At 45.2% G+C, this 25,187-nt stretch overlaps 1 protein-coding gene and 1 long non-coding RNA gene across 2 annotated transcripts; one reads left to right on the top strand and one right to left on the bottom strand.

The window, feature by feature from the left end:
* Window positions 1–7,015: 7,015 nt before the first annotated feature.
* On the bottom strand, window positions 7,016–8,258 carry LOC127294846 (uncharacterized). Its single transcript, XR_007847108.2, has 3 exons — window positions 8,102–8,258; window positions 7,206–7,269; window positions 7,016–7,098 (listed from the first exon to the last, which is right to left on the bottom strand). It is a non-coding gene; the product is annotated as an uncharacterized lncRNA (long non-coding RNA).
* A 3,403-nt stretch (window positions 8,259–11,661) lies between these two features.
* On the top strand, window positions 11,662–20,069 carry LOC127294847 (GDSL esterase/lipase At1g28600-like). Its single transcript, XM_071818834.1, has 8 exons — window positions 11,662–11,819; window positions 13,953–14,091; window positions 14,183–14,332; window positions 14,427–14,642; window positions 14,843–14,931; window positions 19,044–19,109; window positions 19,180–19,456; window positions 19,548–20,069. The coding sequence occupies exons 1-8, from the start codon at window positions 11,682–11,684 to the stop codon at window positions 19,742–19,744; spliced, it is 1,272 nt and encodes a 423-aa protein (XP_071674935.1). The 5' UTR covers window positions 11,662–11,681; the 3' UTR covers window positions 19,745–20,069.
* Window positions 20,070–25,187: the final 5,118 nt, after the last annotated feature.

Raw genomic sequence — 25,187 nt, 5'->3', positions numbered from 1 at the left:
GAACTGGATCCTTGCGCTCATTGGGAGCGTGAACCTTCCACGAAGGTCCACCATGATCACCCACTGAAGTTGACCACCGGGTTGGTCATTCAGCATTCCGCCAAAGACTTCCGGTGGTGGGCGCCCGAGGAACTCTGAGAGGGAGAAGAGGTCCCTCTCGAAGATGATCTCTCCACCGTTCCCCAACTGATAGAACTCAGTCTGGAGAAAGGGCTGCGCGTCCACGACGTGATCCATCTGTAGAGAGATGAGATGATTAAGTTAGATAAGTGCAAGTGTTCCAAATTTTAATTCACTTAGAAGAAGGGCATGAATTTAAAGTTTGTAAGAGACTCTTCAAGGTAAGAAGGTGAATAAGGTTTTCATAACTAGTCAAATCATGGAATTTGAAACTAAGTTTTTGAGCGTCCATTCTAACTAGGGTCTCCTAAGGTCAAACAATGGCTCTGATACCAACTTGTCAACACCCGGATTTTTAAGTCCAGATGCCTATTATGCCGTACATCGCAATCCCAGGAATAATGTTTTTGCGAGACATAATAGTAAGTAGCATAGAGTCATCATTTATTACAACACATATTGTCTTACAACCATAGATCACATGATCCAATATTACACGAATATATTGTTCAACATCACAAATAGTAGCGGAAGCGAAGTAGTAGTGGACGATCTATTCCCCTCATTTCAACATCAATCCACAAGTAACGGAGGCAGCCGCAGCGTAACCCCTATGATGTTTGTTAAGAGGGAACCCATACTAAAATACACAAGTTTCTAGTTAAGCCCTACCCATAATCAGGTATTGTGGGGGTACTTGCATAATTGGAAGGGTATCGCATTCAAACTCAATCATCTATTTTATTCAAAAAAAAACACCATCTCCTCAAGGTCATATTCACCTTCAAAATCTTTCACTTCAGTTCATTTCACAAATGTTCCCATCTAGAGTAGTCAATTTTAGTTCTTAGCAAAAGCAACTAGTCATGAGGGGGTGCTATCTAGCTTTATTTGCTTAGGCTAACTTTGATGCTCTTGTTCTAATCCAGACTAGTGAATCATAATTCAAAAAGTACTTTGAAATAAAAGCAAGAGCAATGGTAAGTAAAAACATGGGATAGGTAATACATAAAAGTAAAGTGTGAAGGTGCCTTTGCTCTTGTAGAGCTAAGCACTTGTTTTCAGCAAGGGTTAGCTTGCCTTGAGCTGGGTAGTTATCGAAGTTCTCTTCTTCTTCCTGAGAGTAGCCCTCCTCCTCTTGGTATTCCTCGTTACTAGCGTCTATATACGAATACGAGGTATAAATACTAAACCAAGCTCACATACTAAACTAGAGGCACTCAAAATAGTTCACACACTAGTCCTATCATCAATCAAACATGGCATGGTGGATTATTTGATTTGTCTTTATTTGAAAGAGAAATGATTTCCTCTCATTATTCCTATTTCTTAAATTTGGTGGGTAGGTCTTTAAAAGAAATCATTTCTTTTCATTTCCTCTTATTAAGATTTAATCTCTCCATATAATAATAAGGTATGAAATATAGGTTGACCCAAAGTCAACATTTCATATCTATTATATGTGAGTTCAATTTAATTGAAGTGCTACACTTCACATAGTTCTAAAACTTAACATTTAAATGAATTAAAATCTCTAAGTAGTAATTCTCAAGGGTTCATTAGCCTAAGTCATTTCCCCTGGTTATTAGTACTTAGGATCAAAATTTAAATGAGAGGTAAATCTCATATTGGGGTTGAGTTTGAATTCCACTATAAAAAGCTCTAGAAATGACTACATAGCCATTTTATTTGATCTAGTCCATGATCATACTAGCAACAGGGCTATGTTATTGCATCATCAATTAGAGGACATCATTTGTGATTTATTAGAATTGGAATTACTTCAAAAACTATTCTGGTTGAATTTTAAATAAAGTTTGAATGTGCAAAAGTCCCTGTCTTGTCTTTTTTGTCAAATTAAATCTATAATGAAAATGGGGATGGGGCCAGTGGCATTGGATAGATAAATTCATGGGCTTTCCAACGGTATAAGGTTTGCTAGATTTGGTTTGGCAGAATTCAAACTATTCAAATTTTACTAAACATTCAGCAGAGCAAAATTTGAATAAAGAATATACTGGATTTGAATTCCTGGGCTTAGGCGGGAAGAGTTACTGGGCCGAAACGAAATAAAAACCCACTTCGCAGCCCAACACGCATCTGGTGCGCTCGGGCCGCGCTGACATGGTGGGGGCCACCTGTCGGCGCCTCTTTGAACGCCGAAGCGGTACGCGCGCGTTAGGCCGTAGGATTAGACTAGGATCCGACGGCGTGTGAACGTCGTCTTCTCCGACGAGCAGCGGGCTCCCTGGCGGCGAGCCTAGGGGGTCGGAGGGCGTACCAGGCCGGTGCAGGTCTCAGGCAGTAGGCGCGGAGAAGTGGTTGTCGACGAGGAACGGCCTGGTGCAGCAGCGGCGCTCGGGGAGGCTCCAATCGACGAAGAGCTTCCGCGGGCTCCGGCGGTCTTGAGCTCGCGATTCGAGCAGCTCCGGCGAGGTCTGGTGAAATTGATGGGTGGAGGAGACTCAGTGAGGTGAGGGGAGTGGATTGTGTGAAGAGATGAGGTGCTGATCGTCGCTATTTATAGAGGGAGCGAGGTGGCCGGGTGTGCTGTGGAGGAGCGTCGACGGCGTGGCCTCTCCGTCGATCGAAGGGGCAAGGCGAGGACGGCATCTTGTAGGCGTCGTCCTGGCGATGCTCAACGGCTAGCTGGCGTAGAGAAAGGCGACGGGATGGCTCGGGAGCTTGCAGGGTTTGTCACGGGGCGCGCGGCATCATTTGGTCGAGGACGACGGCGACGGTGCAGGGGCAGGCCTGGGCTTGTGTCTAGCGTGTAGAGGGCGGGGAGTAGCTACTCAACGTCGCGGTAGGGATGCAGGGCGAGGAGTAGGCTGCTCGAGCGCTCGACGGACCGGCGTGTCCAGGGCGCGCTCACCGCGTCGACTGGCACGCCCTGGCGCGGTTTGGCCACGCGCGTTCTGGCCAAAGTAGAGCCGTGGCGTTGCAGGGGCTTGTACCATTCGTGTCCTTGTGCAGTGTAGATGCTCCAGGACAAGGGCAAGAGTTGAGATGAGGGCTGGAGGTGGAGATGCCAAAGGTGGCCGGCATGGCCACGGTGTGCCTTAGTCTAGGGTTTCTTTCCCCTCTCCTCTCACTTTAATCGACCAGAGCATGCACTAGGGTGAAGCAGGGGTTGTAAGAGAGTGTGATGATCAAGAATTAAAGGGGTTTAGGGAAGAAACCAGTGTGTAAAAGGGTGTGTCTCAATTTGGAAATGATGCCTGCCACCTGTTCGACATAATGGCCGCATGAACTTTTCTTTTGAATTTTGAAATTCTTTTTGGTGAATCTCATTTATAACATAAATGTGAAGTATTGGTGGTGGTGGCACTCAATTTGGAGTTGTTTTGCAAAATGTCAAAAGTGACATAATCTTCTCTTTATTTCAGCATCCCCTCTTGTCACTTTTATTCTGGTCAACCTAGTCCACTCTAGCCATGGTGGTCAACATCAAAGTTGCTCACCTTGACATGGTCTTGGATGACATGTCTTTGGTTGACCAAGTTTAGTTCAAGAGATGAGAAAACCAGGGGGGTAAAGAGGTGAAGAAAATATTTTTGGGTCAAGTGACCATTATCATATGTATGTAGGATTTTTGATTTCTTTGCATTTGATTCTTGGTTCAAGGGTGCAATTGTGTTAGTTTATCACATTGAAGTATTTTAGAAGCAAGGGAGCAAGCAATCTTGGCCTTGGTTGAAGATTTGCCAAAATGCATAAAGTGTATGTGAGTGGAAAATGAGTTTTTCTCATTTTCTCCATTTCCCTTCAAATTAGGGTTTAGTGATCTTGCTTAGGGTTCACATAGCCAGGTTTAAACATACTAACACTCATCATGGCAATTGCACAAAAGAATATCACTCAAATGCATATATCTATATGTGGCACTATATGTATAGAAAAAGTTTTTGTTAGTTGCAAAATTTTGGGTTTGGGGAAATTATCTCTCTTGTTTATTATTGTTGAAACTTGGGATGTTACAACCCGCAAAGCCACTTATGCAATACAAGTTGCATGTCGAGCGTGGAGCAAATCTCATGAACGCGGTCATGTAAAGTTAGCCCGAGCCGCTTCATCCCACTATGCCACAAAGATGCAAAGTACTCAACTAAAGATAACAAAAGCATCAACGCCCACAAACCTATGTGTTCTACTCGTGCAACCATCTATGCATAGACACGGCTCTGATACCACTGTAGGATAACGTTGCATAGAAAACAAAAATTTTCCTACCGCGAACACGAAATCCAAGCCAAGATGCAATCTAGAAGACGGTAGCAACGAGGGGATTATCGAGTCTCACCCTTGAAGAGATTCCAAAGCCTACAAGAGGAGGCTCTTGTTGCTGCGGTAGACGTTCACTTGCCGCTTGCAAAAGCGCGTAGAAGATCTTGATCACGATCGGTTCCGGCGCCATGAACGGGCAGCACCTCCGTACTCGGTCACACGTTCGGTTGTTGATGAAGACGACGTCCACCTCCCCGTTCCAGCGGGCAGCGGAAGTAGTAGCTCCTCTTGAATCCGACAGCACGACGGCGTGGTGTCGGTGGCGGTGGAGAAGTCCGGCGGAGCTTCGCTAAGCTACGCGGGAGATATGGAGGAGAGGGGGCGGCTAGGGTTTGGGAGGGGGTGGCCGGCCACTTCAAGGGGGGCGGCCAGCTTGTGGTCTTAGGGTGGCCGGCCCCCTCCCTTGGCCCCTCATTATATAGGTGGATTCCCAAGAGTTGGTCTCCAAGTCTTCGAATAAGACCCGAACCAAAAACTTCCCATAAGAGGGGGAAACCTAGCCAAGCTAGGACTCCCACCAAAGGTGGGATTTCCACCTCCCATATGGGGGGGTGGCCGGCCCCCTAAGGGGGAGTCCACTTGGGATTCCTCCCCCACTAGGGTTGGCCGGCCATGGAGGTGGAGTCCCATGTGGACTCCACCTTCCTTGGTGGTTTCTTCCGGACTTTTCTAGAACCTTCTAGAACCTTCCATAGAACCTTCCGCGATATTTTAATTCACATAAAATGACATCCTATATATGAATCTTATTCTCCGGACCATTCCGGAACTCCTCGTGATGTCCGGGATCTCATCCGGGACTCCGAACAAATATTCGAACTCCATTCCATATTCAATTTCTACCATTTCAACATCCAACTTTAAGTGTGTCACCCTACGGTTCGTGAACTATGCGGACATGGTTGAGTACTCACTCCGACCAATAACCAATAGCGGGATCTGGAGATCCATAATGGCTCCCACATATTCAACGATGACTTTAGTGATCGAATGAACCATTCACATATAATACCAATTCCCTTTGTCACGCGATATTTTACTTGTCCGAGGTTTGATCTTCGGTATCACTTTATACCTTGTTCAACCTCGTCTCCTGACAAGTACTCTTTACTCGTACCGTGGTATGTGGTCTCTTATGAACTTATTCATATGCTTGCAAGACATTAGACGACATTCCACCGAGAGGGCCCAGAGTATATCTATCCGTCATCGGGATGGACAAATCCCACTGTTGATCCATATGCTTCAACTCATACTTTCCGGATACTTAATCCCACCTTTATAGCCACCCATTTACGCAGTGGTGTTTGGTGTAATCAAAGTACCTTTCCGGTATAAGTGATTTATATGATCTCATGGTCATAAGGACTAGGTAACTATGTATCGAAAGCTTATAGCAAATAACTTAATGACGAGATCTTATACTACGCTTAATTGGGTGTGTCCATTACATCATTCATATAATGATATAACCTTGTTATTAATAACATCCAATGTTCATGATTATGAAACTAATCATCCATTAATTAACAAGCTAGTTTAAGAGGCATACTAGGGACTTCTTGTTTGTCTACATATCACACATGTACTAATGTTTCGGTTAATACAATTATAGCATGATATATAAACATTTATCATAAACATAAAGATATAAATAATAACCACTTTATTATTGCCTCTAGGGCATATCTCCTTCAGAGAGAACAACACTTCAAATCATAGCATACAAGTGTAATTTAGCCTAGACAAAGTTTGCAATGGTAACATGGTAAATTTTAGAGTGGTCTGCATCAAACAACACAGAAAGAAATTATATTTAGTATTATCCAACTATTTGTGCTAGGCTGAGTGATTTCTTATTCAGGTATATTCGAGAATCAAATGTCATCATATCATGTGACAAAGTTTAGATATATTGTTAAGAGAAGACGCTGTTTACTCTGTCCAGTAGTGAAATGAAAAGTACCCTGCCTATCCTCTGTTTAGCCACAGTTTGAATACCAGATCAACTTACAAATTTAAGTGACGTTCGTTGAAAAAAGAAATACTCCCTATTTAGTTATATGCTCAAGATGCAAAGGAAGTTGCAAAAAGTAAAGCTCACCGTATGTGTTTCGTAGCTGGATTTTATTCTTAAATCGAGCAGTTCTAGCAATGCAAAGAATCATAGCAACCAATTGATGTCAGGGAGTAAATCTGCCCAAGGAATGTTTTTGAGGTGGGCACAACACTAACACAGTGAAAACAACCCAGCGCAAAAGCATGTTTAATAACTGACAAGGTAGTAGATATGGTGGCTTGGCTCACATGTCACAACTATTGCGGCAAGAACCGCGGTTATGAATGCTGGCCAATATATAGTACCTGCAGCAATCAAACATCCCACCATGAGTATATCATAGTGGATAGAACCACATGTGTATGTCCATAACTACATCTTCAATGATCTGAAAATAAGATGCCATGATGTTTAACACACATTGTTTAGCTGTACATCATATATAAAAGCATAAATGTATTTAACAGCTGCAAGCAAGTAAAAGAAATAGTAAACTCTAGAGAGCACGATTCTTTCCTAGCTGCTTTCATCAAATCAAAAGTTGCTTACATTGAGCGCATTAAACATATTTCATTATGTGCATGATAACCCACTTTGTTATGCAACTTTTCACATTCGATCTACATCGTGTTCTGCAGAAAAAGACATAGAACAATATTTCGTATGAGCTGTTTCTTGTAGTGCAGAATAGCATTTTTTTGAAAGACAAGGAGAATGTCTAGTATCAAAGAGAGCTTACCAAATGAGGCCTTGTTCTAGTAATACATAAGGAGGCTCATGTATTGTTCCGCTCCTGCTCCAACCTATGCAATAAGGTATTCATAGTGAAATAAGGTGCGAGCTCCAAGATTATCATGCCAATGAATCATTGATGGACTGATTTAAAGAACCATGAGCTAAAACGGGAAAATGAATAATTGCCAGAGGTTTAGTAATAATCGTCAACATAACACAACTGCGTTAGTTAGCTGACATCAGTGAAACCTCAAGCACATCATAAACTACATGAGCAATTTAAATGGACCTCTAGCATATTTTCCAAAGGCAAAAAATCTGCTCCATAGACAGAGGTTCATCACTTAAAGTCAATAGCTACTATCATAGAGCAGATCAATGTATAATTCCATGATTCATCTTCTTGCGTATCAACACCTACATGAGCATGTATGTTTCACCACTTTATCGAAAAAAATGTATGTTTCACCAAGATCTATATATCTTATATAGAACAGATCGAATAGACCCTCACATATTTTCCTCCCTGCCACAATTAGCTGTGCAGCTTTTCTAGCAATTAGAATGTGCTAAAGGATAGTATCCAAAATTAAAGTAACTTATGTGTAAATTTATCCCAAAGATCCCACAAAAAGCCAGTTTCCTCTTTTTATTTCAATACTCATTGGACATCTTACAAAGGTGCTTCCCATGACATATGTTGGTCAACAAGTAAGAAATAAAAACGACAACCAAGGAATCAACTAAAACGTGCTAGCTAGGTGCAAAATACCTAATAAATCTCATATGGGTAGGAGTTACCATTGAATCTCTATAACCCATGTTATTATCAACAGTAAGTTAAACTAATCTTGTATACTAATAAAACGAGAGATCAAGTGCAGAGAAGAAAAAGAAAACCTTGATCCATTTGGTATCTTAACTTCGACTGTTTGCTACCTAATTCATGGAGTGTGAAATAACAATAGGCCTGAAACACAACAAAGAATATTCAGTTTTTAATTTCAGTATGTAGGACATTGGAATCAATCTTGTACTACTAAAAAAATGAATCCACCCAATGACAACAAATATTAGGTATCATTACAGTGAAACTATATAGAATCAAAAGATTTTAACTCAGTCTACCTAATGATATGATTCAGATAAAAAAAAATCAAGCTCAATAGGCACATGCTTTTAAAAAGTGCTTCTTCTTACCTTGTGAGAAGCAGTTCATATTCACCAAAGAACCCAACCACAACACTCCTTGCTTCTTAACATCTCTCAAAGTCACCACCCGCTCCATTTTCTTCTCCTCAAATAGTTCATACAATTATCTTAGCAAGGACTTACATCAACCACCTTGTAGGCACATATAAAAATTAGATGCACACAAACAAGAGAGGACCAGCTTGTCCCGACGTCTTTGCTCCAGTTGAGGCACAATGTAAATATAGTTGATATATGAATTATATGGCACCAGGTAGCTATAGAATCATGAAACACAATTTAATCTACCATGGAATAGCATGACAAACTACGAACAAAAGCTATCAAAATACTGTTTCACAAAAACAGACCAGCAACTTGTTTTTATCGCTGCAGCTAAACCGCTAAACCAAATTGAGTGAATGACCACTCAAAACGATCACAGGAACGAGACCTACAAAACACTCCAACTAATCTTCCTCTGATTCGGCCAACTGAGTACTCGAAAATGATAATCTCTGAATCTGTACGTCCAGAAACGGGAATATAGAAACATGCTTCCTCTAGTTTTCACTCGATTTTGGTAAGCCCCTGCCATAAGAACCTAGGAACCACCATTGGTAGAATCTAAGAGGATCATGGAGGTTGGAAAAACTCACCCTTGGAGCTGAATCAAGAGGAACCGTACAGGAAACACGGAGATCTTCTTATCTTCCTTCTCCCCCTCTTGATCCTCTTCTTGCCACCTCTTCTTCTTCCTCTAGTATCTAGACCATAAAATATTCTTGTTGTAGGGAAGGACGAGCTAAGGTATGGTAGGAAATAAAGGGGGGGAGAGAAGGAAGTGGTGCACCATGGAGTGGAAAGGGGATAGAGCTGGAAGAAGAGGTGGAGGTGGTAAGGGAGGAGGAGAGCAGGGGCGTGAGGAGGAGAGCAGGGGCTCCACCTCCTCGTCCATGGTGTGAGGCTTCCCTTTGCCTCTCCCAGCTCCAGCCATGGAGAAAACCAACGGAGGAGAAGGGATTGGAGGAGAGAAGGAGGCGTGGATTGGGGAGAGATGGAGGCAGGGATTGGGGAGAGAAGAGGGCACGAGATTGGCTGCGGGAATAGGCAGGGGCGCGTGAGGGGATTGGAGGCTATAGGGTTTCTGCTCCCTTTTATACCTAGCTGTAAAAAAAATGGATGGCCGAGATCTTTGCTGGGAGGATCCGATGGCTGAGAATCACTAATCGCTGTGAAGCCCCCTATGGGGGGCATCATTTATACCTTTAGATTACTTACATCCATGTACCTGATTTCTGGTGATCGGCCGGTACGTGGTAGAGTCCCTTTGTTTCTAGACATTCTGGATAGTGTCCTACCGATGCACGTGTTAGCTAGTTTAGTCTCTTTTTAATTATTTCCTTTTTAAATAGAACTTATCTGTTTAAGTGCTTCACGGATGGAAGTTTGGATATTTCTTTTCGGCTTATATTTTTCGTGCCTAAATCCCCTGTTGTACGTGACAAATCCCCCAAAAAAAAAACTCATCATACGTGACATCCTTGACCGCTGTTCATACCAAACACGATTTTACGTAACCTTTGTTATCCTTAAATCTTCACCGTAAATTATAGATCTAACAACCACAATAATTAGGATGATGTGGATTAACGTGGTGTCTCTATTTAAACATCTATATTTTGCTTTTAGTATATAATAGATAGATTGGTTAGCTTTATATCATCTCAGAGATCAGATGTTTTGATTTTCTGTGGGATTTCTAGTATTTTTTAACCGATCATGCTAGATAGATGGGCAAGCTTTTCTGTTTTCTGAGAGCGTACTAGCAGAATTGCAACTTCGTTCATATTATTGTAAGAACAACTTTCCATTCTACTTTTTTCGATAAAGCTTTCCATTCTACTCAGCTATGCTTAATCATTATTGACTTTAATTTAACAAGAAGATGCCATGAGGCCAAACTCATTCTAACTGAAACATACAATGTTCACTTCGCAATGATCAGTATATATATTGGGAGTGATGTTTTGGAACATGGGAGCATATGCTCCCTTTAGTTTAAAATGTATCTTACACATATTTGAATTTCAAAAAAATTGAAACAAAAAATTTGTACGTACATCTTCACGTGCTACACGCTTACAAAGTTGTTTCATAAAAAAATCGACTTATCATGTGACGTTTGTAAAAAAGACAAAACGCAGTGCTAGAAATAATGCTTTTTACAAGATAAAATTTCTCTTTTTTACATAGTTCACAAAAAATGTTGGTTTTTCTTGAAACTTGACGAACGCACATATGTTATGAAGATGTACATGTAGAATTTTTTTGTCAATTTTTTTTAACACTCTTCATGCATTATTTCCATTTTTTCAAACCCATATTTTTCACTCTTCAGAGATGAAGAAAATCTGAACGACTGCCGAAATTCAATTGTTTTCATTGAGCTGGAGATAACAGCATGAACCTTAAAAATGAGAAATGTTAATCTTGGTAGAATAGCCTGTTAGGTTACTTCACTAATGATAAATAAGTAGTAGCTACATGCCCATTGAGAAATTGTGAAGGCATGCACTCTTTGCTTTCAGGACTGTAGTAGGCTTAGAGCAGCTAGCTAGCTGCTTAAGTGATCGAGTTGCCACCGGTGCTACAGGCCCATTAACACCACCAGATTGGCTATGAGCATGAATCGGATCTTAGCACATGACTAAGATAAGAGATAGATAATTTTTTTATAATGCAAAAGTGAGCAGTGCTGGCCACTGGGCATCTTGCCATATAGAAATCTAAAGCTGTCAGAGTCTGTTTGCCAGAAGTACTCCCCTATTTTTAAATAGAATGCTTATAATATTTAAATAAAATTAAACTTCTCAAAATTTGATCAACTATATATAAAAAAGTATTAACATTTATAATAGTCAATTAATATTTTAAGAACCATCATGAAATATATTTTCATATTAGGTGCATTGAAAATTATAGAAATTGATATTTTTTGTATTGAGTTGCTCAAACTTTTAAAAACATAACTTTTACTAAAATATATGGTCCCTAATTTGGGAAGGAGGGAGTCATGCAAGGCCGTAGCAGGTGGCACCGCACTCACGCTCCCAGAAGATCTCCAAGATCCTGCATGTGGCATGTCGCCGGAGTAGATAGCTTTAGTTTTGGCGCACGAGGAGAAGTTCCTCCATGAACATATTATTTCGGGCTGACATTGGCATTCGAAAAATGCACGCGGCCGGAGCACGCACCGATGGAAGCGGCATTATAGATAGTGATAGTGATGATCGTCGGCTCCTGTTACTCGCAACTCGCAATGGCGCCATTTTCTCGTCTCCTAGTCCTAGCGGCCCTTCTTCTCGTCGCTGCCACTGGAGAGGCCGATGCTGGCGGCGGCAAGGCGAGCTACGACCGGGTCTTAGAGCATCTCCAGTCGCGTCCCCCAAAGCGTCCCCCAAAGGGATTTGGGGCGCGCCGGACAGAAAAAGCGTTCCAGCCGCGTCCCCCAAAGCCCATTTTTGTCCGGCGCGGCCCCATTCGGTGTCCGGCGCCCCGAGCCCGTCCCCGTCCCACAGGGGACGCTCCGGGGACGCCGGACACAACGAAAAGCGAGGCGGGCTCCCACATGTCGGCGACTATTTGCATAAACCGTTGGTTCGCGCCTCTTTTCTCGTCGCTCCTTCCTTCCCGCGCCTCCCACTCCACCGCCGCCGCTGGATTTCCCGGCCGTTTGGGCGTCTGATTTGTGCTGGGAGTCAGCACCGTTGTCGCGGCTGGGGCTCCCGCCGGTCGTGCCGCCGCCGCCGCGTCGCCCGGGCGCCTCCCGAAACGCGCCGTCAAATCCGCCCCACCTCCGCGCACGTAAGGTGCTCGACGACTTGCCGGGTAGGCGCGATTGGTCGCTGTTTGTTGCGTCGTACGCCTCGGCGCAATTTTAACCATTGATTTTGCTTTAGGCATGGACAGCGACGATGAGATGGTTGCCCTGCTGGCGGAGGACGAGCAAGCGTTCGACGACGACCTGCGGGAGCATTTGCTGATCATCGCCTCCCTCCAGGACATGCTTGACGCCGAGGCGGAGAAGAGGAAGAGGCCGCGCCGCGGAGGATCAAGGCCGGGAAGAAGGAAGTCGAAGCCCCGGCAGAGGATGGAGGGGCATGCCATGCTGCACAACGACTACTTCGCCGACGGGGCAACACATGCCGACAATTTTCGGCGCCGGTACAGGATGAGCAAGGGCCTGTTCATGAATATCCTCCACGGCGTTCGAGAGTTCGACCCCTACTTCAAGCTCAAGGTCGATGCTGTAGGCGTTCTCGGGTTCTCATCCATTCAGAAGTGCACCGCCGCCATGAGGATGCTTGCATACGGAGCACCTGCCGATACACAGGACGACTACCTTCGCATGAGTGAGTCTACTGCCATTGAGTGCATGTACAAGTTTTGCCGAGCTGTGGTGGGAAAGTTTGGCAAATACTACTTGAGAGGGCCAACTGAGGAAGAGACTGCAAGGATCATGGCACAAAATGCTGCCAGAGGATTTCCTGGAATGCTTGGAAGCATCGATTGCATGCATTGGGCATGGAAGAACTGCCCGTTTGCTTGGCAAGGTATATACAAAGGGCGTCATGGATATTGCAGTGTGGTGCTTGAAGCTGTGGCAGATTATGACCTGTGGATTTGGCATTCTTTCTTTGGCATGGCGGGATCATACAATGACATCAACGTGTTGCAGCGGTCTCCGGTGTTCAGCAGACTAGTGGAAGGGCATGCTCCACCATGCAACTATGAGATCAATGGCCACCAATATACCAAAGGCTATTATCTAGCCGATGGTATATATCCAAAATGGGCCACTTTTGTCAAAACAATCTCGAATCCATCAGGTCTGAAGAATTCTCACTTTGCTACACGACAGGAGGCTTGCAGGAAGGATGTCGAGCGGGCATTTGGTGTGCTTCAAGCACAATTTGCCATTGTCCGGTACCCTGCTCTAAGCTGGTCTCACGACCAAATGTGGGAGGTGATGCAGGCTTGTGTGATCATGCACAACATGATCATCGAGGATGACCGCAAGAATCATGTTAGGTCACATGTTGGTCCCTATGAGTGTCAAGGCCCTCTCGCGGAGGTTGATCATGAGTTGCCTGCAGATTTTGCTGATTTTCTCGCCATGCACGAAGAGATCCGTGACAGCAATGTGCATGAGCAACTTCAAGCTGATCTCGTTGAGCATTTGTGGAGGATCAAAGGAAATACCGTGGCACCTTGATGTATCATCTAGCCCTTTTTTTTTATTTGATTACTTGTTTTATTGTTTGTTGTAATTTAATTTGAAAACAATCCTCGAAAACATTTTTTTTTCATATGCTACATTTGATATAAATGGTTTATGTGTTAAAAATATTATTTTAAATGTTTGGGGGCGGCGTTTCGGGAACGAGGCTGGGGAGCGACGTCCCCCAAAGGCGGCACGAACAAAACACGTCCCCCAAACGCTCAATCCGGCGCGGTTTGGGGGACAGTTTGGGGGACGCGACTGGAGATGCTCTTATGCTTCGGCGACTCGCTCACCGACACCGGGAACTCGGCCATCCTCCCGGCCACCGCCGGAGGGCCCTTCACCAACGCGCCTTACGGGCAAACGCACTTTAAACGCCCCAGCGCCAGCGGCCGGCTAGTCGACTCCACTGGTATAAACCACTGAGCAAGCAATCGCTACTTCTGCTTCAGTTGATCTCATCAAATAAGCTCATATATATTTGTCTGTCCCTCTGGATACAGTGGAGTTGCTCAAGCTGCCGTACCTCGCCAGCAGGTCTGCAGACGACTTGCGGCGACGCTCGCTCACCGATACCCGGAACGCGGCCGCCTCCGAGTTGAAAAGCCCCAGCGACCGAGCCTCCGACGGCCGCCTCGTCATCGACTTCATCGGTACCAAATTATGCCCCAGCGATCGATCTGCGTTGACATCCATTCCTGGTCAAATAAGCTCACATTTGCTAGCTTGTCCTTGCTGTGGATACAGTGGAGTCCTTGGAGTTGCCGCAGCCAACACCGTACCTTGCCGGCAAGACTGCGAACGACTTCCAGAAGGGCGTGAATTTCGCAGTGGGCGGCGCCACCGCGCTTGACATGGCGTTCCTGAAGACCAAAGGGATAAAATCCTTCGTGCCGATTTCTCTCAGCAACCAGACCACCTGGTTCAACGGTGTTTTGAAGCTTCTTGCCTCCAAACCTAACGGTAACTATACCATGGCTTTTTTAAAAAAAATAAAAGTTTTACAGCAATAGTCAATTTCATTTTGTGCTGCGCTTGCAATTGCAACTGTTTCGGTGAGTTAGCCTCGGGGGATCTCGAATCACGATCAAGTAGGTAGCTGATCAGGTCATGCGGTCGACAAGCGCTGCTGATTAGTAGAGAATCGTATGTATTACTTACAGAGCAGCGGAAGCTCATGGCGAGCTCCCTCTTCTACATCGGAGAGATCGGATTCAACGACTACTCCTTCGCCCTCATGAACAACGTCAACTATGGAGTTTGATAGAATTAAAGTTGCTCCTATGACTTTGAGTAAGCCAGATACCTTATTTACTGACGAAGATGATGAGGAAGTGTATGCCGTCTCAGACGGACAGCTTCTCACGCATCTAGTTGGAGAGGTATCGGAGGTTGGTCTGGATGACGAGACGTTGGGTTCATGCATTGAACTACATGCGGCGACACGTAAATCCAGAGCCTCATCTCTTAAAAGAAATGCTTGGCCTAACAAAAAGGCTAAGACATCTAAATCTTCCATAGTTTCCAAATGAATGGCATGTTTAGGAATAGCAGAGGTCTAAAGGACTTGGCTAAACACTTACACATTGCTGATTGTATTAGGGAACATGCTCTAGATTTTATTGCCATTTCCGAGACGGGCAAGCGGAATTACTCAACAAGTTTTCTAAATCGCCTTTCAGGCGGGGAAGACTTTGCTTGGGTATCCCGCCTACCTCGGGGGCGCTCTGGTGGCCTTCTAGTTGGGGTCCGAACTTCAACTATGGAAATTTTAGATAATTCTGGAGGAGATTTTCATATAAAACTCCACATTCGGAATAAATCTGATAATTTCACTTGGAGTTTGGTTTCAGTCTATGGGGCTGCCCAAGATGCAGCTAAACCCGCTTTTCTTCGTGAGTTGGTTAATCTAGCAAAAGATAATCCACACCCAATCATTATTGGGGGCGATTTTAATATGCTAAGATACCCTCAAGAGAAGAGCAGGGGCAGATTCGACACACATTGGCCTTTCTTATTCAATGCTGTCATTGATAGCTTGGATTTAAAAGAGGTTTCAATGGTTGGGAGACAATTTACTTGGGCAAATAGTCTCCCAGAGCCTACTTATGAGAAGCTAGATCGAGTATTGATGGACTCAGATTGGGAATTAAAATTTCCTCTAGTCTCAGTACGGGTCCTGCCTCGTATAGAAGCTTTGTCGGATCATGCATCTATTTTACTTTCGACCGGGACACCGTCTCCTCAGCGTAGACGCCAATTCAAATTTGAACTCGGATGGCTACTGCGGGAGGGTTTCTCAGATATGATTAAATTTATTTGGGATAAGCCAGTTGCTGGAAACAGTCCAATCCAAAGGTGGAATAATAAAATGCGCTCGATGCGTAGATACCTTGGGGGTTGGTCTAAGCACATGACTGGGCAACTCAAAAAGGAGAAGCTCAGCCTATCATCAACAATTGATGATTTAGAGGCAATCGCCGAGGTACGACCTCTAACTACGCACGAGATTGATCTTAAGAGTCAACTCAATGCAAAGTTAGCGGGTCTGCTACGGGAGGAGGAACTCAAATGGTACCAACGATCTAAGTCCCAATTTTTACTGGAAGGAGATTCGAATACGAGATACTTTCATAGTGTTGCCAATGGCAGACACAGAAAGAAACTCATTCATTCTCTAGTACAGGAAGAGGGTGTGATTGAGGGTCATGAGCAGCTCAAGTCATATATTACCACGTTTTATAAAGGGCTGTTTGGCACCCCTGAGGAATCTGATATATCCATGGACGAGTCCAGGACTGATGATATACCTCAAGTGTCTCCACAAGAAAATGCTATTCTCACTTCTCCCTATTCCGAGGAAGAAATAAGGAAAGCGGTTTTCCAGATGGAACATAATAAGGCGCCAGGTCCCGATGGTTTCCCAGCTGAATTTTATCAATCCTTCTGGGACATTATTAAGGTTGATCTTTTGGAACTCTTCAGTGAACTTCATAAGGGGCAACTTGATCTTTTCCGCATCAATTTTGGTGAAATCATTCTATTACCAAAAGTAATTGATGCGGAACGGATTCAACAGTACCGACCTATTTGCCTCCTTAATGTTTGCTTTAAGATTTTCACAAAAGTGGCCACTATTAGACTTAATTCTGTGGCTGATCAAGTGGTACTTCCATCTCAGACGGCTTTCATGCAAGGTAGATACATCCTAGATGGTGTTGTCACTTTGCACGAAACAATACATGAGATGCACCGCAAAAAGTTGAATGGGGTAATACTCAAAATCGACTTTGAAAAAGCCTATGATAAGGTTAAGTGGTCTTTCCTTCAACAGACGCTCAGGATGAAAGGTTTTTCCGATGAGTGGCGCGCTCTAATTAATAACTTTGTTTTTGGAGGAAGTGTTGCCATCAAGGTCAATGATGACGTTGGTAGATATTTCCAGACAAAAAAAGGTTTGAGGCAAGGCGATCCCATCTCCCCATTGTTGTTTAACATTGTAGCGGATATGCTTGCTATTATAATTGAGCGAGCTAAACTTGATGGTCAGATTGAAGGGGTAGTCCCTCATTTAGTTGATGGGGGTTTATCTATCCTTCAATACGCCGATGACACAATTCTATTTATGGATCATGATTTGGATAAGGCAAGAAATCTGAAGTTAATTCTCTCAGCTTTTGAGCAATTGTCCGGACTTAAGATAAACTTCCATAAAAGCGAATTGTTTTGTTTCGGTGAGGCCAAAGACGATGCCAACCTATATGCCGAATTATTCGGATGTGGGTTGGGATGTTTTCCAATCAGCTATCTTGGCATTCCGGTACATTACCGGAGGCTTACTCTAGCCGAGTGGAAAATTGTCGAGGAAAGACTCCAGAAACGCCTCAGTAGTTGGAAAGGAAAACTTTTATCCCTTGGTGGAAGATTAGTTCTCATTAATTCAGTACTTACAAATATGGTACTGTATATGATTTCTTTCTTCCAGTTGCCTAAAGGAGTCTTACATAGATTGGATTATTTCCGATCAAGATTCTTTTGGCAAGGGGATAATGAGAAGAAAAAATATCGGTTGACCAAATGGAGTGTTGTTTGCCGCCCAAAAGATCAAGGTGGACTAGGGGTTCATGATCTTGAAGTTAAAAACAAGGCCTTGCTAGGAAAATGGCTTGCCAGGTTGTTAACTGAGGAGGGTAGATGGCAGCAACTTTTACGGAGAAAGTATGTGGGCTCGAAAGCAATATCTCAGGTTTATTGGAAACCAGGAGATTCCCACTTTTGGGCAGGCATTATGGCAACCAAAAAGTACTTTTTCCCGTTTGGTTCGTTCTCCATTAGGAATGGGTCAGAGATAAGGTTCTGGGAGGATAGATGGTTGGGTACAACCACTCTCCGCGAACAATATCCGGCTTTGTACAACATTGTTCGACACAAGAGTGATACCTTGCAAAAGGTAATGGAAACCTCTCCACCCTCTATGTCTTTCAGGCGAGATATCACTGGCCCTAGACTGGTTTCATGGAACGAATTGCTACAAAGGTTAGCTTCAATCCAGTTGGTCCCAGGGGCTGATGAGTTTCGCTGGAATCTAACCAAGAATGGTAAATTCTCGGTTAGCTCCATGTACAAGGCTTTAATTATACCCAATCAACCGATCATGAATAATAAGTACATCTGGAAGATGAAGATACCTCTGAAAACGAAGGTTTTTGCATGGTATCTTCGTCGGGGTGTGATTCTTACTAAGGACAACCTTGCCAAACGCAATTGGCACGGCTGTACGAAATGTGTTTTTTGTCATGAACAAGAGACAATAAAACATCTTTTCTTCAGTTGTCCGGTTGCTAGGTCTATATGGTCAATCATTCAGATAGGTTCTACCTTATATCCACCTCGTAGCATTGCAAATATTTTTGGCAATTGGCTAAATGGGGTTGACGCTAGGTACAAAACACTTATCCGAGTGGGAGCGATTGCTGTCGTTTGGTCGCTCTGGCTATGTAGAAATGACAAGGTTTTTAATGACAAATCTTCCTCTCTCTTGCAGGTTGTCTACCGCGTTACGGCTTTGCTCCGTTCATGGTCGCCACTCCAACGCTTGGAGGACCGCGACCTCTTTACAGAGGTGTCTACACGTTTGGAGAACACGGCGAAGGAGTTTATTTCCCAACATGGATGGCAACATAATAGGCGAATTGAAGCAAATGAGGATTAGCCTATGTCAGACACTTGTTTTATTTTTTGTTTAAACTTTTGTTTCTTTGAACGGCTGTGTGCATCCTGGTTATGCAGAGGCTGGGTGTATTGCTTCAAAACTTTTTGAGTAATAAAGCGTCCTTTATCGAAAAAAAAATGAACAACGTCAACGACACGGTGGGCCTAGCGGAGAGTTTGGTGCCGGACATCATCGATGTCATCCGTTCCGCCCTCATCGTAAGTAACCGCACAGCTCAGCTCATCTCACCGGCGGTTTTTCCCATTGCTTACATATCTTTGTACCCAGAACGTGATTAATGCTGGTGCCAAGAAAATGGTGGTGACGGGGATGATACCCATGGGATGCGAGCCAGAGCTGCTCGCCCTGTTACCCAGCAGCGCCAGCGGCTACTACGACCTGGCGTCCGGCTGCATCGCGCCGTTCAACCGACTCGCCCAGCTGCATAACCGCGCGCTGAACCGCATGCTCTCCAAGCTCCGGCGAGCCTACCCCCGCACGTCTATCTACTACGGCGACCTGTACACCCCCATCACCGCAATCGTCGCCTCGCCCGCAACATACGGTGCCCGCTCCGCCCTGCATACCTTGTCCTCTCTTTGATGCGCCATGTTATAGCCTCTTCTCACCAGTACTTTATCTCGGCACGCATGCAGGTTTTGGGAGCAAGCCATTGGCAGCGTGCTGCGGCGGCGGCGGTGGGCCGTACAATTTCGACTTCACCTTCTTCTGCGGTACGCCACTGTCAAGCACCTGCGACGACCCGTCCAAATCCGTTTCGTGGGACGGCATCCATTACACAGAGGCTACTCACAGCTTCGTTGCCGGTACCATGCTAAGGGTGGGACTGTAAGCATCAACGGCCAAATAATGTTTGGATTCAGATTCAGAGAGTACAAAGAGCAATCTTGCAATCAAGGAGTTTTTCACACGTCAGCATGTAAATGCTTGTACATGGATTTGTCCATGACTGCAAATTTTACGATCAAGGTATTCACTTTTTTTCTTTTTGGCGAATAAGATACTCAGTTGTTGCGGGAAACATAGTGACTTGCTGAGGCTGCAGAAAGTCGTTATAGTTTTTCTATTATCCATGTATGGTGAGAAATTTCTCGATGACGTCTTATGAGTAATAAATTAAGTGCCCCTTTATCAAAGAAAGAACGGGGAAAAATAAATCTCCTATTATCCATTGTTAGTGTCTCGTGGCCTCTTCCTTGATAAAATTTGTTGGACTGGTTTGTGTCTGCTCATCTTTTCCCTAGCGAATGTATACATTCTTCACCCTGCAGCTCACGAGATCACGTTTTGGACACTTGTTTAGTCAAGCTGTCAATATCGTTTCAAATATTTTGATTGCACACATAAATCATATACTACCTCTATCTATAAAAGAATGTCGCGAGTTTTATCTGAATTTGGATGTATCTAGACACACCAGACTCACACTAAAGGCTACTCTCTCTATTACATCGAAGACACCTGAGGCACCATTCCTAGCTATGGACCAGTGCATGAACTCGTTGATGATCAGACTAGCTAAACTCTGAACATTGTGTTGTTGTGCCGTATTGTTGAAGAGCCAGGCGTTGAGTTTTCCACAAAGCTCCACCAGGTAAAGCATTACAAAGGAATCAAAGTTTCTGCTGGTCTTGGCGCTGAACCCTGCTCGCTCTCTGCTCCACCATTCCTCCAGGTGACATGTGATGGAGGGCACCTCTGCGGGCCAGCGGCAACCTTCATAGTATTGAAGTATAGGTGTCAAAACTGTGCAGCATGAGCACATTGCGTGAAAATGTTCCTACAGACACACAAAGCAACCCACGGACCGATCCTGCAAACCATGTCGAAACCGTATATCCCAGATCTACAATCTAAAGGTATAATTGTTGCCCACCCATGGGGCATTTACAGAGATTAAAGCATGTGGATCGTCCGATCTTTACTGTACCTAACCGACATTCGATCTCAGCCCTTCGTTTTGGCCACCAACGCGGGCTCTGGTTGGCTGCAGAGCAAAATTCATATATATTAGTACTAAATTCATACTCAGCTCTAACAATTATATAGATCTAAATTTACTGAATGTACTTTGACAACGAAATAGAGAAGCAGAGCCAGCTTTCAGAGCAAGAAAATCACTACACAACTTGCATGGCATATGATTCAAGGGATCAATGAAAAACAAATTCCACACTTGAGAGAGGAAATTTTAGTAACAGTTTAAGTTTTCCATTGATTTGATCGGACAATTCATCGGTTTTCTCGTGGATACTGAACAAGATTATGTGAAGAAAAAAAACACGTTCACATTAGGCTGGAAGGGTCTAATAGAACAAAATAATCATGGAGAGGTGTACTATGGAGTATTACAAATGGTATTAAATATTAAACAGATATCCTTGAATCTTGGTGAGGAGGGACCTGCTGTGGTTTCGAATCATCTCTTCCTAACCTGAAGCGATCAAAGAGAGCCTACCTATATCTCGTGGTACACGTGATAAGGTACTCTCAAACAAACAAACAAAAAATCTCGCCTACCAATGAGCAGAGCAGCTTGCGGATTGGCTGCGGTAGAGGCGTAGATAGGCCCATTACCCGCCTCACGAGTCACGGCTCGTGACGTACGGCGCTGTATTGGGAGTTCAGCGCGGCATGTGTGCGTGCAGCTCCGCAGAGACGGTGCGAGCAGAGGAGTAGGCGGCGCTGTCGCTGTCGCTGTCGAGAACAGGGCGGCGGCGGCGTGTAGAGCCACGGTGGAAAAAGAGTCCGAACGTGTACTTGCAACGTCATCGAAAACCACCTCTCCCACTTCTCCAGTTCTCCCGGCTCCCGGCCGATTGGGGATTTTTTTCTCCGGAGTCGGGGACGGCGGAAACCCTACTGCGCCAATCCATTCGCTGATCCGCTTGACCACTCCTGTAAAAACCTCCAGACGCCAATCCGGCGAGTTTTGCCGGTGGAAATGCCAGCCAGAATCGCCGCATCGTTGTTTGTCGCCGCACTCCCTGGGGAGAAATCTGTGAGCCTCCTTTTCCGAACATCCTTCTCTTATTATGGTGCCTTGTTAATCGGACAATGCTTCGGTAGATCTGGGTACATTTCGTGGAATACAAAATCAGTTCGTCGCGTCGATGGTACTGGTATCCCAACATGACGACAAGCCAGCGAAAATATCATTAGGGTTACAAATTTCCCAACAGAATGGTTCAGACTTCAGATCTAGTTATGCACAGACCGTCACACGGTACAATGGTGCAGTCCTTGTTCCATAAATGGGTGGAACTCCAGCGAAACGATATTGCTTTATTACAAATGGAAATTGAGAAATAAAACATGACGACTGGCCAATATTTTCAAGCAACCATCGCTTGCGCCTCTTTCACAACTTCCCAGAGGAGACCGCTGCCTGTCTTCTTGGCTCCGCCATCAGTCCCGGCGAAGAGCATGCAGCTTTCAAGGTTACACATTTTTTGCGAAGCCTCAGCCAGTGTTTCCACGAATTTCTCCTCCTTGAAGTGCGCAGTGTACTGGCTGCGCCTCATCATTATGACAGCAATCTGGCCGCAGAGCTTGACGATTCTCAGGCTGTTAGCTGTGGCCTCACAGTGTTCTTCTACTACTTCTACTCCTCCCAGCCTCCCGTACCCCCAGCCTCCCAGCCCTAGCCGCCGCCGCCGCAGGTAACGCCGCCGGGGCAAAGACCCACGGGGTGTGGCGGTGGCGGGGGTCCTTCCTCGTCGACGCATGGTGGACGGCGGCCGGATCTCCCTCCCTCGAGCATGGCGGACGCGCGGATGGGATGGGCGGCGGCGGCCTGCGCTGCGCCCCCTTCTCCCGTCGGCTCTCCCCTGGTGGATCGGCCGGCGCGGTTGGGATGGACGGCGGCGGCCTGCCTGCGCCCTCCTCTCGTCGGCTCTCCGCAGCACTCCGGCAGGGGCTGGTGGTGGGCGGCGGCCAGGCCCATGGCCTGCGCCATTTTCCCCCCGCCTCTCGCCGGTGAGTGGAGGCGATCTCGGGCTTCACCCGCGACACGAGGTCGCCCGGGGCAGCAGCCTTGGGTACGACGGTGGAGGTGGCCCTCTTCTTCGCCGGAGAGGGTCGGCCTGCGGTTGGTGGTGGTGGATCTATCGATCTATCACCGCGTTCTGGCGGCGAGATGGAGATGCATGGAAGCCGGCGACTGTCGCCGGTGGAGGGTTGGAGTGGCTAGCCCAGGATGGTCGCCGACGTGGGGGTCCGACCTGAATAAAGGCGGTGGTCCTAGGGTCTCTCTTGCGTGAAGAGGAAGACCTACCGGAGGCCTGGACTCGTGATCTAGCCGGAGTGTTGAGTTCCGGAAGGCTCCGCCGGCGAATGTAACAGTGCTTTTTGCCTGGAGTTTGCTGGATCGGTGGTATTCGGTCGTGCGCACCCATGCTTTTATTCCGACCGATTGGTTCTGGAGGGAGCGGCGCGAAGCTCTTTTTCTGTGTTGACATCAAGTGACTATGGATCCATGATGAAAGTCGGAAGAAGAGAAGTTCATGAAGGCCGGAGGGGAGGACTAGCTAAGGGAGGTTCAAGTCTCCGCGCTGTTGAGTGATTTGCTTGGTGTTCCGGGCTTCACAGCAGCGGTATGAAAGTGGGGGCGACAACACAGGTGAAGTTCAGAGTCCTACCTTTCAGGGTGAAAACCCAAGGTCTGACCTTAACTGGTTGTGCCTGGCAATGACCTTGTTTGAGGCATTGTTTTGAGAGCGGGGACTATCTTCAGGGTGAAAACCTAAGATCGTTGATCGGGCGACGACGGTGTTAGAGCACTGTTTCCTTCTTGGAGGCGTCGTTTTTGGAGAGTCTGTATTTCAGGTGTTGTTTTGGCGGTGGATGTATTGCTGTTGTTAGGCCCGAGATACTGTAGTGGGACTTTTGTTTCTTAGTTTTCTTTTCCTTTTTTTTGGCTGTGTGCATCCGTAATGCCATTAGGGTGGTGCGTTGTTGCAGAGGCTGGGTGTAATTTGTATCTTTTTGATATTAATATATTCCCTTTATCGAAAAATAATCTTGAGCTTCGCCACAAATTCACCTTCTCCTGGGGCAGCCTTCCGAGCTACTTCATCAAAGTCATCTGCACTGATCAGTTTGTCACATATCACCAAAGTAAGGGATAACAGTGCTTCTTGGAATTCCATTTTAGCAATTTGCTCCTCATTTGCTTGATCGCGTGACTTGATTTGGCCGCTGTGTTTGGACACCAGTTGCTTTTCTTCATCACCTCTGGGTCCAGAAATTACCTGGTTTTCTTCATCTCTTTTTGTTGGAAGTCTCTTTTTTACACTGGTCAGGTTAGCACGATTCCGCCGCAGTGGCCTATCCAGTTCAGAATTTTTTCTCTCAATTTTGGGGAGTTCTCGTTGACTAGCCAGTACTTCTGCAAGGATCTGCAACAACAATCTAACTTTGTAAAATAAAAATCACCGCCCAGATGATGCCGCTAGAAAGGGAAACCAAAAACTAATGTCGCTGTTTGCTCAAATGAAAAGAAAAAAATAGATCTGTGCTACTTTAGATGTAAGTAGATGAACGGATATTTAAGATATGTAAGCTAACCTTTGGCAGCAAGGACTCCTTCACATAATTCTTGTCCAATGTACAGTGAGTACACAAATTCTCCAGGACCTCCAATGCTACTGTCTTGTATGTGATGCTGTTCTTAGCGTCGAGTATTCCACTGAGAAGATAAAAAATATTGCTCTGTTCCTTCATTATAAACACATTGATATTTTCTATCTTGGAAAGTAATCCCAGTGTTTTCCCAGCCGTTAATCTATGCTTCTCTTCTTCTGCTTCATCACCATTAAGGAATATCTGCAACTGCTTCTTGATTAAATTTTCTTTTGTTCCCGTCTTGAGGTTGGTAGATGAATCCAAAGTCATTTCTGTTAGGATCTCTATGGCTCGCATCTGAAGCTCTTTGCTAGCTTTGTTGCCCGGATCAAGTAGGCTGTCCAGGTTGTTCAGTGCCTGCTTGCTTGAAGAGATTTCATGGGCCAGCCTTTGGCCAGTCCACTCGGGAGCACAGATGAGCCGGTGTACCAACTACCAATCTGAGTGTTCCATTTACTATATCGTGCCATGCCATAATGTTGACACCTTTGATTAGTGTTTCCGAGTATATAGGTGCCATGATCTTGGGGATTAGACCGGGGGTGCTGCATATGTCCATGCAGTTATGTTGGTCAGACGCCAGCCTCTCGAGAATGGTCAGGCCCTGCAGAATCAACTCATTCCAGCGACCTCCTTCGCTGTCATAGATG

This window comes from Lolium perenne, chromosome 4 (assembly GCF_019359855.2).
Source record: "Lolium perenne isolate Kyuss_39 chromosome 4, Kyuss_2.0, whole genome shotgun sequence".
NCBI lineage: Eukaryota > Viridiplantae > Streptophyta > Magnoliopsida > Poales > Poaceae > Lolium > Lolium perenne.
This window is presented reverse-complemented; position numbering and strand designations above follow the sequence as displayed.

Coding starts and splice junctions, on each gene's coding strand:
- LOC127294847 (XM_071818834.1), top strand. CDS start 11,682: ATGATCGTCGGCTCCTGTTACTCGCAACTCGCAATGGCGCCATTTTCT. Junction 14,932..19,043: donor CCCTCATGAACAACGTCAAC/TATGGAGTTTGA, acceptor AACAACGTCAAC/GACACGGTGGGCCTAGCGGA. Junction 19,457..19,547: donor CGCCTCGCCCGCAACATACG/GTGCCCGCTCCG, acceptor GCACGCATGCAG/GTTTTGGGAGCAAGCCATTG.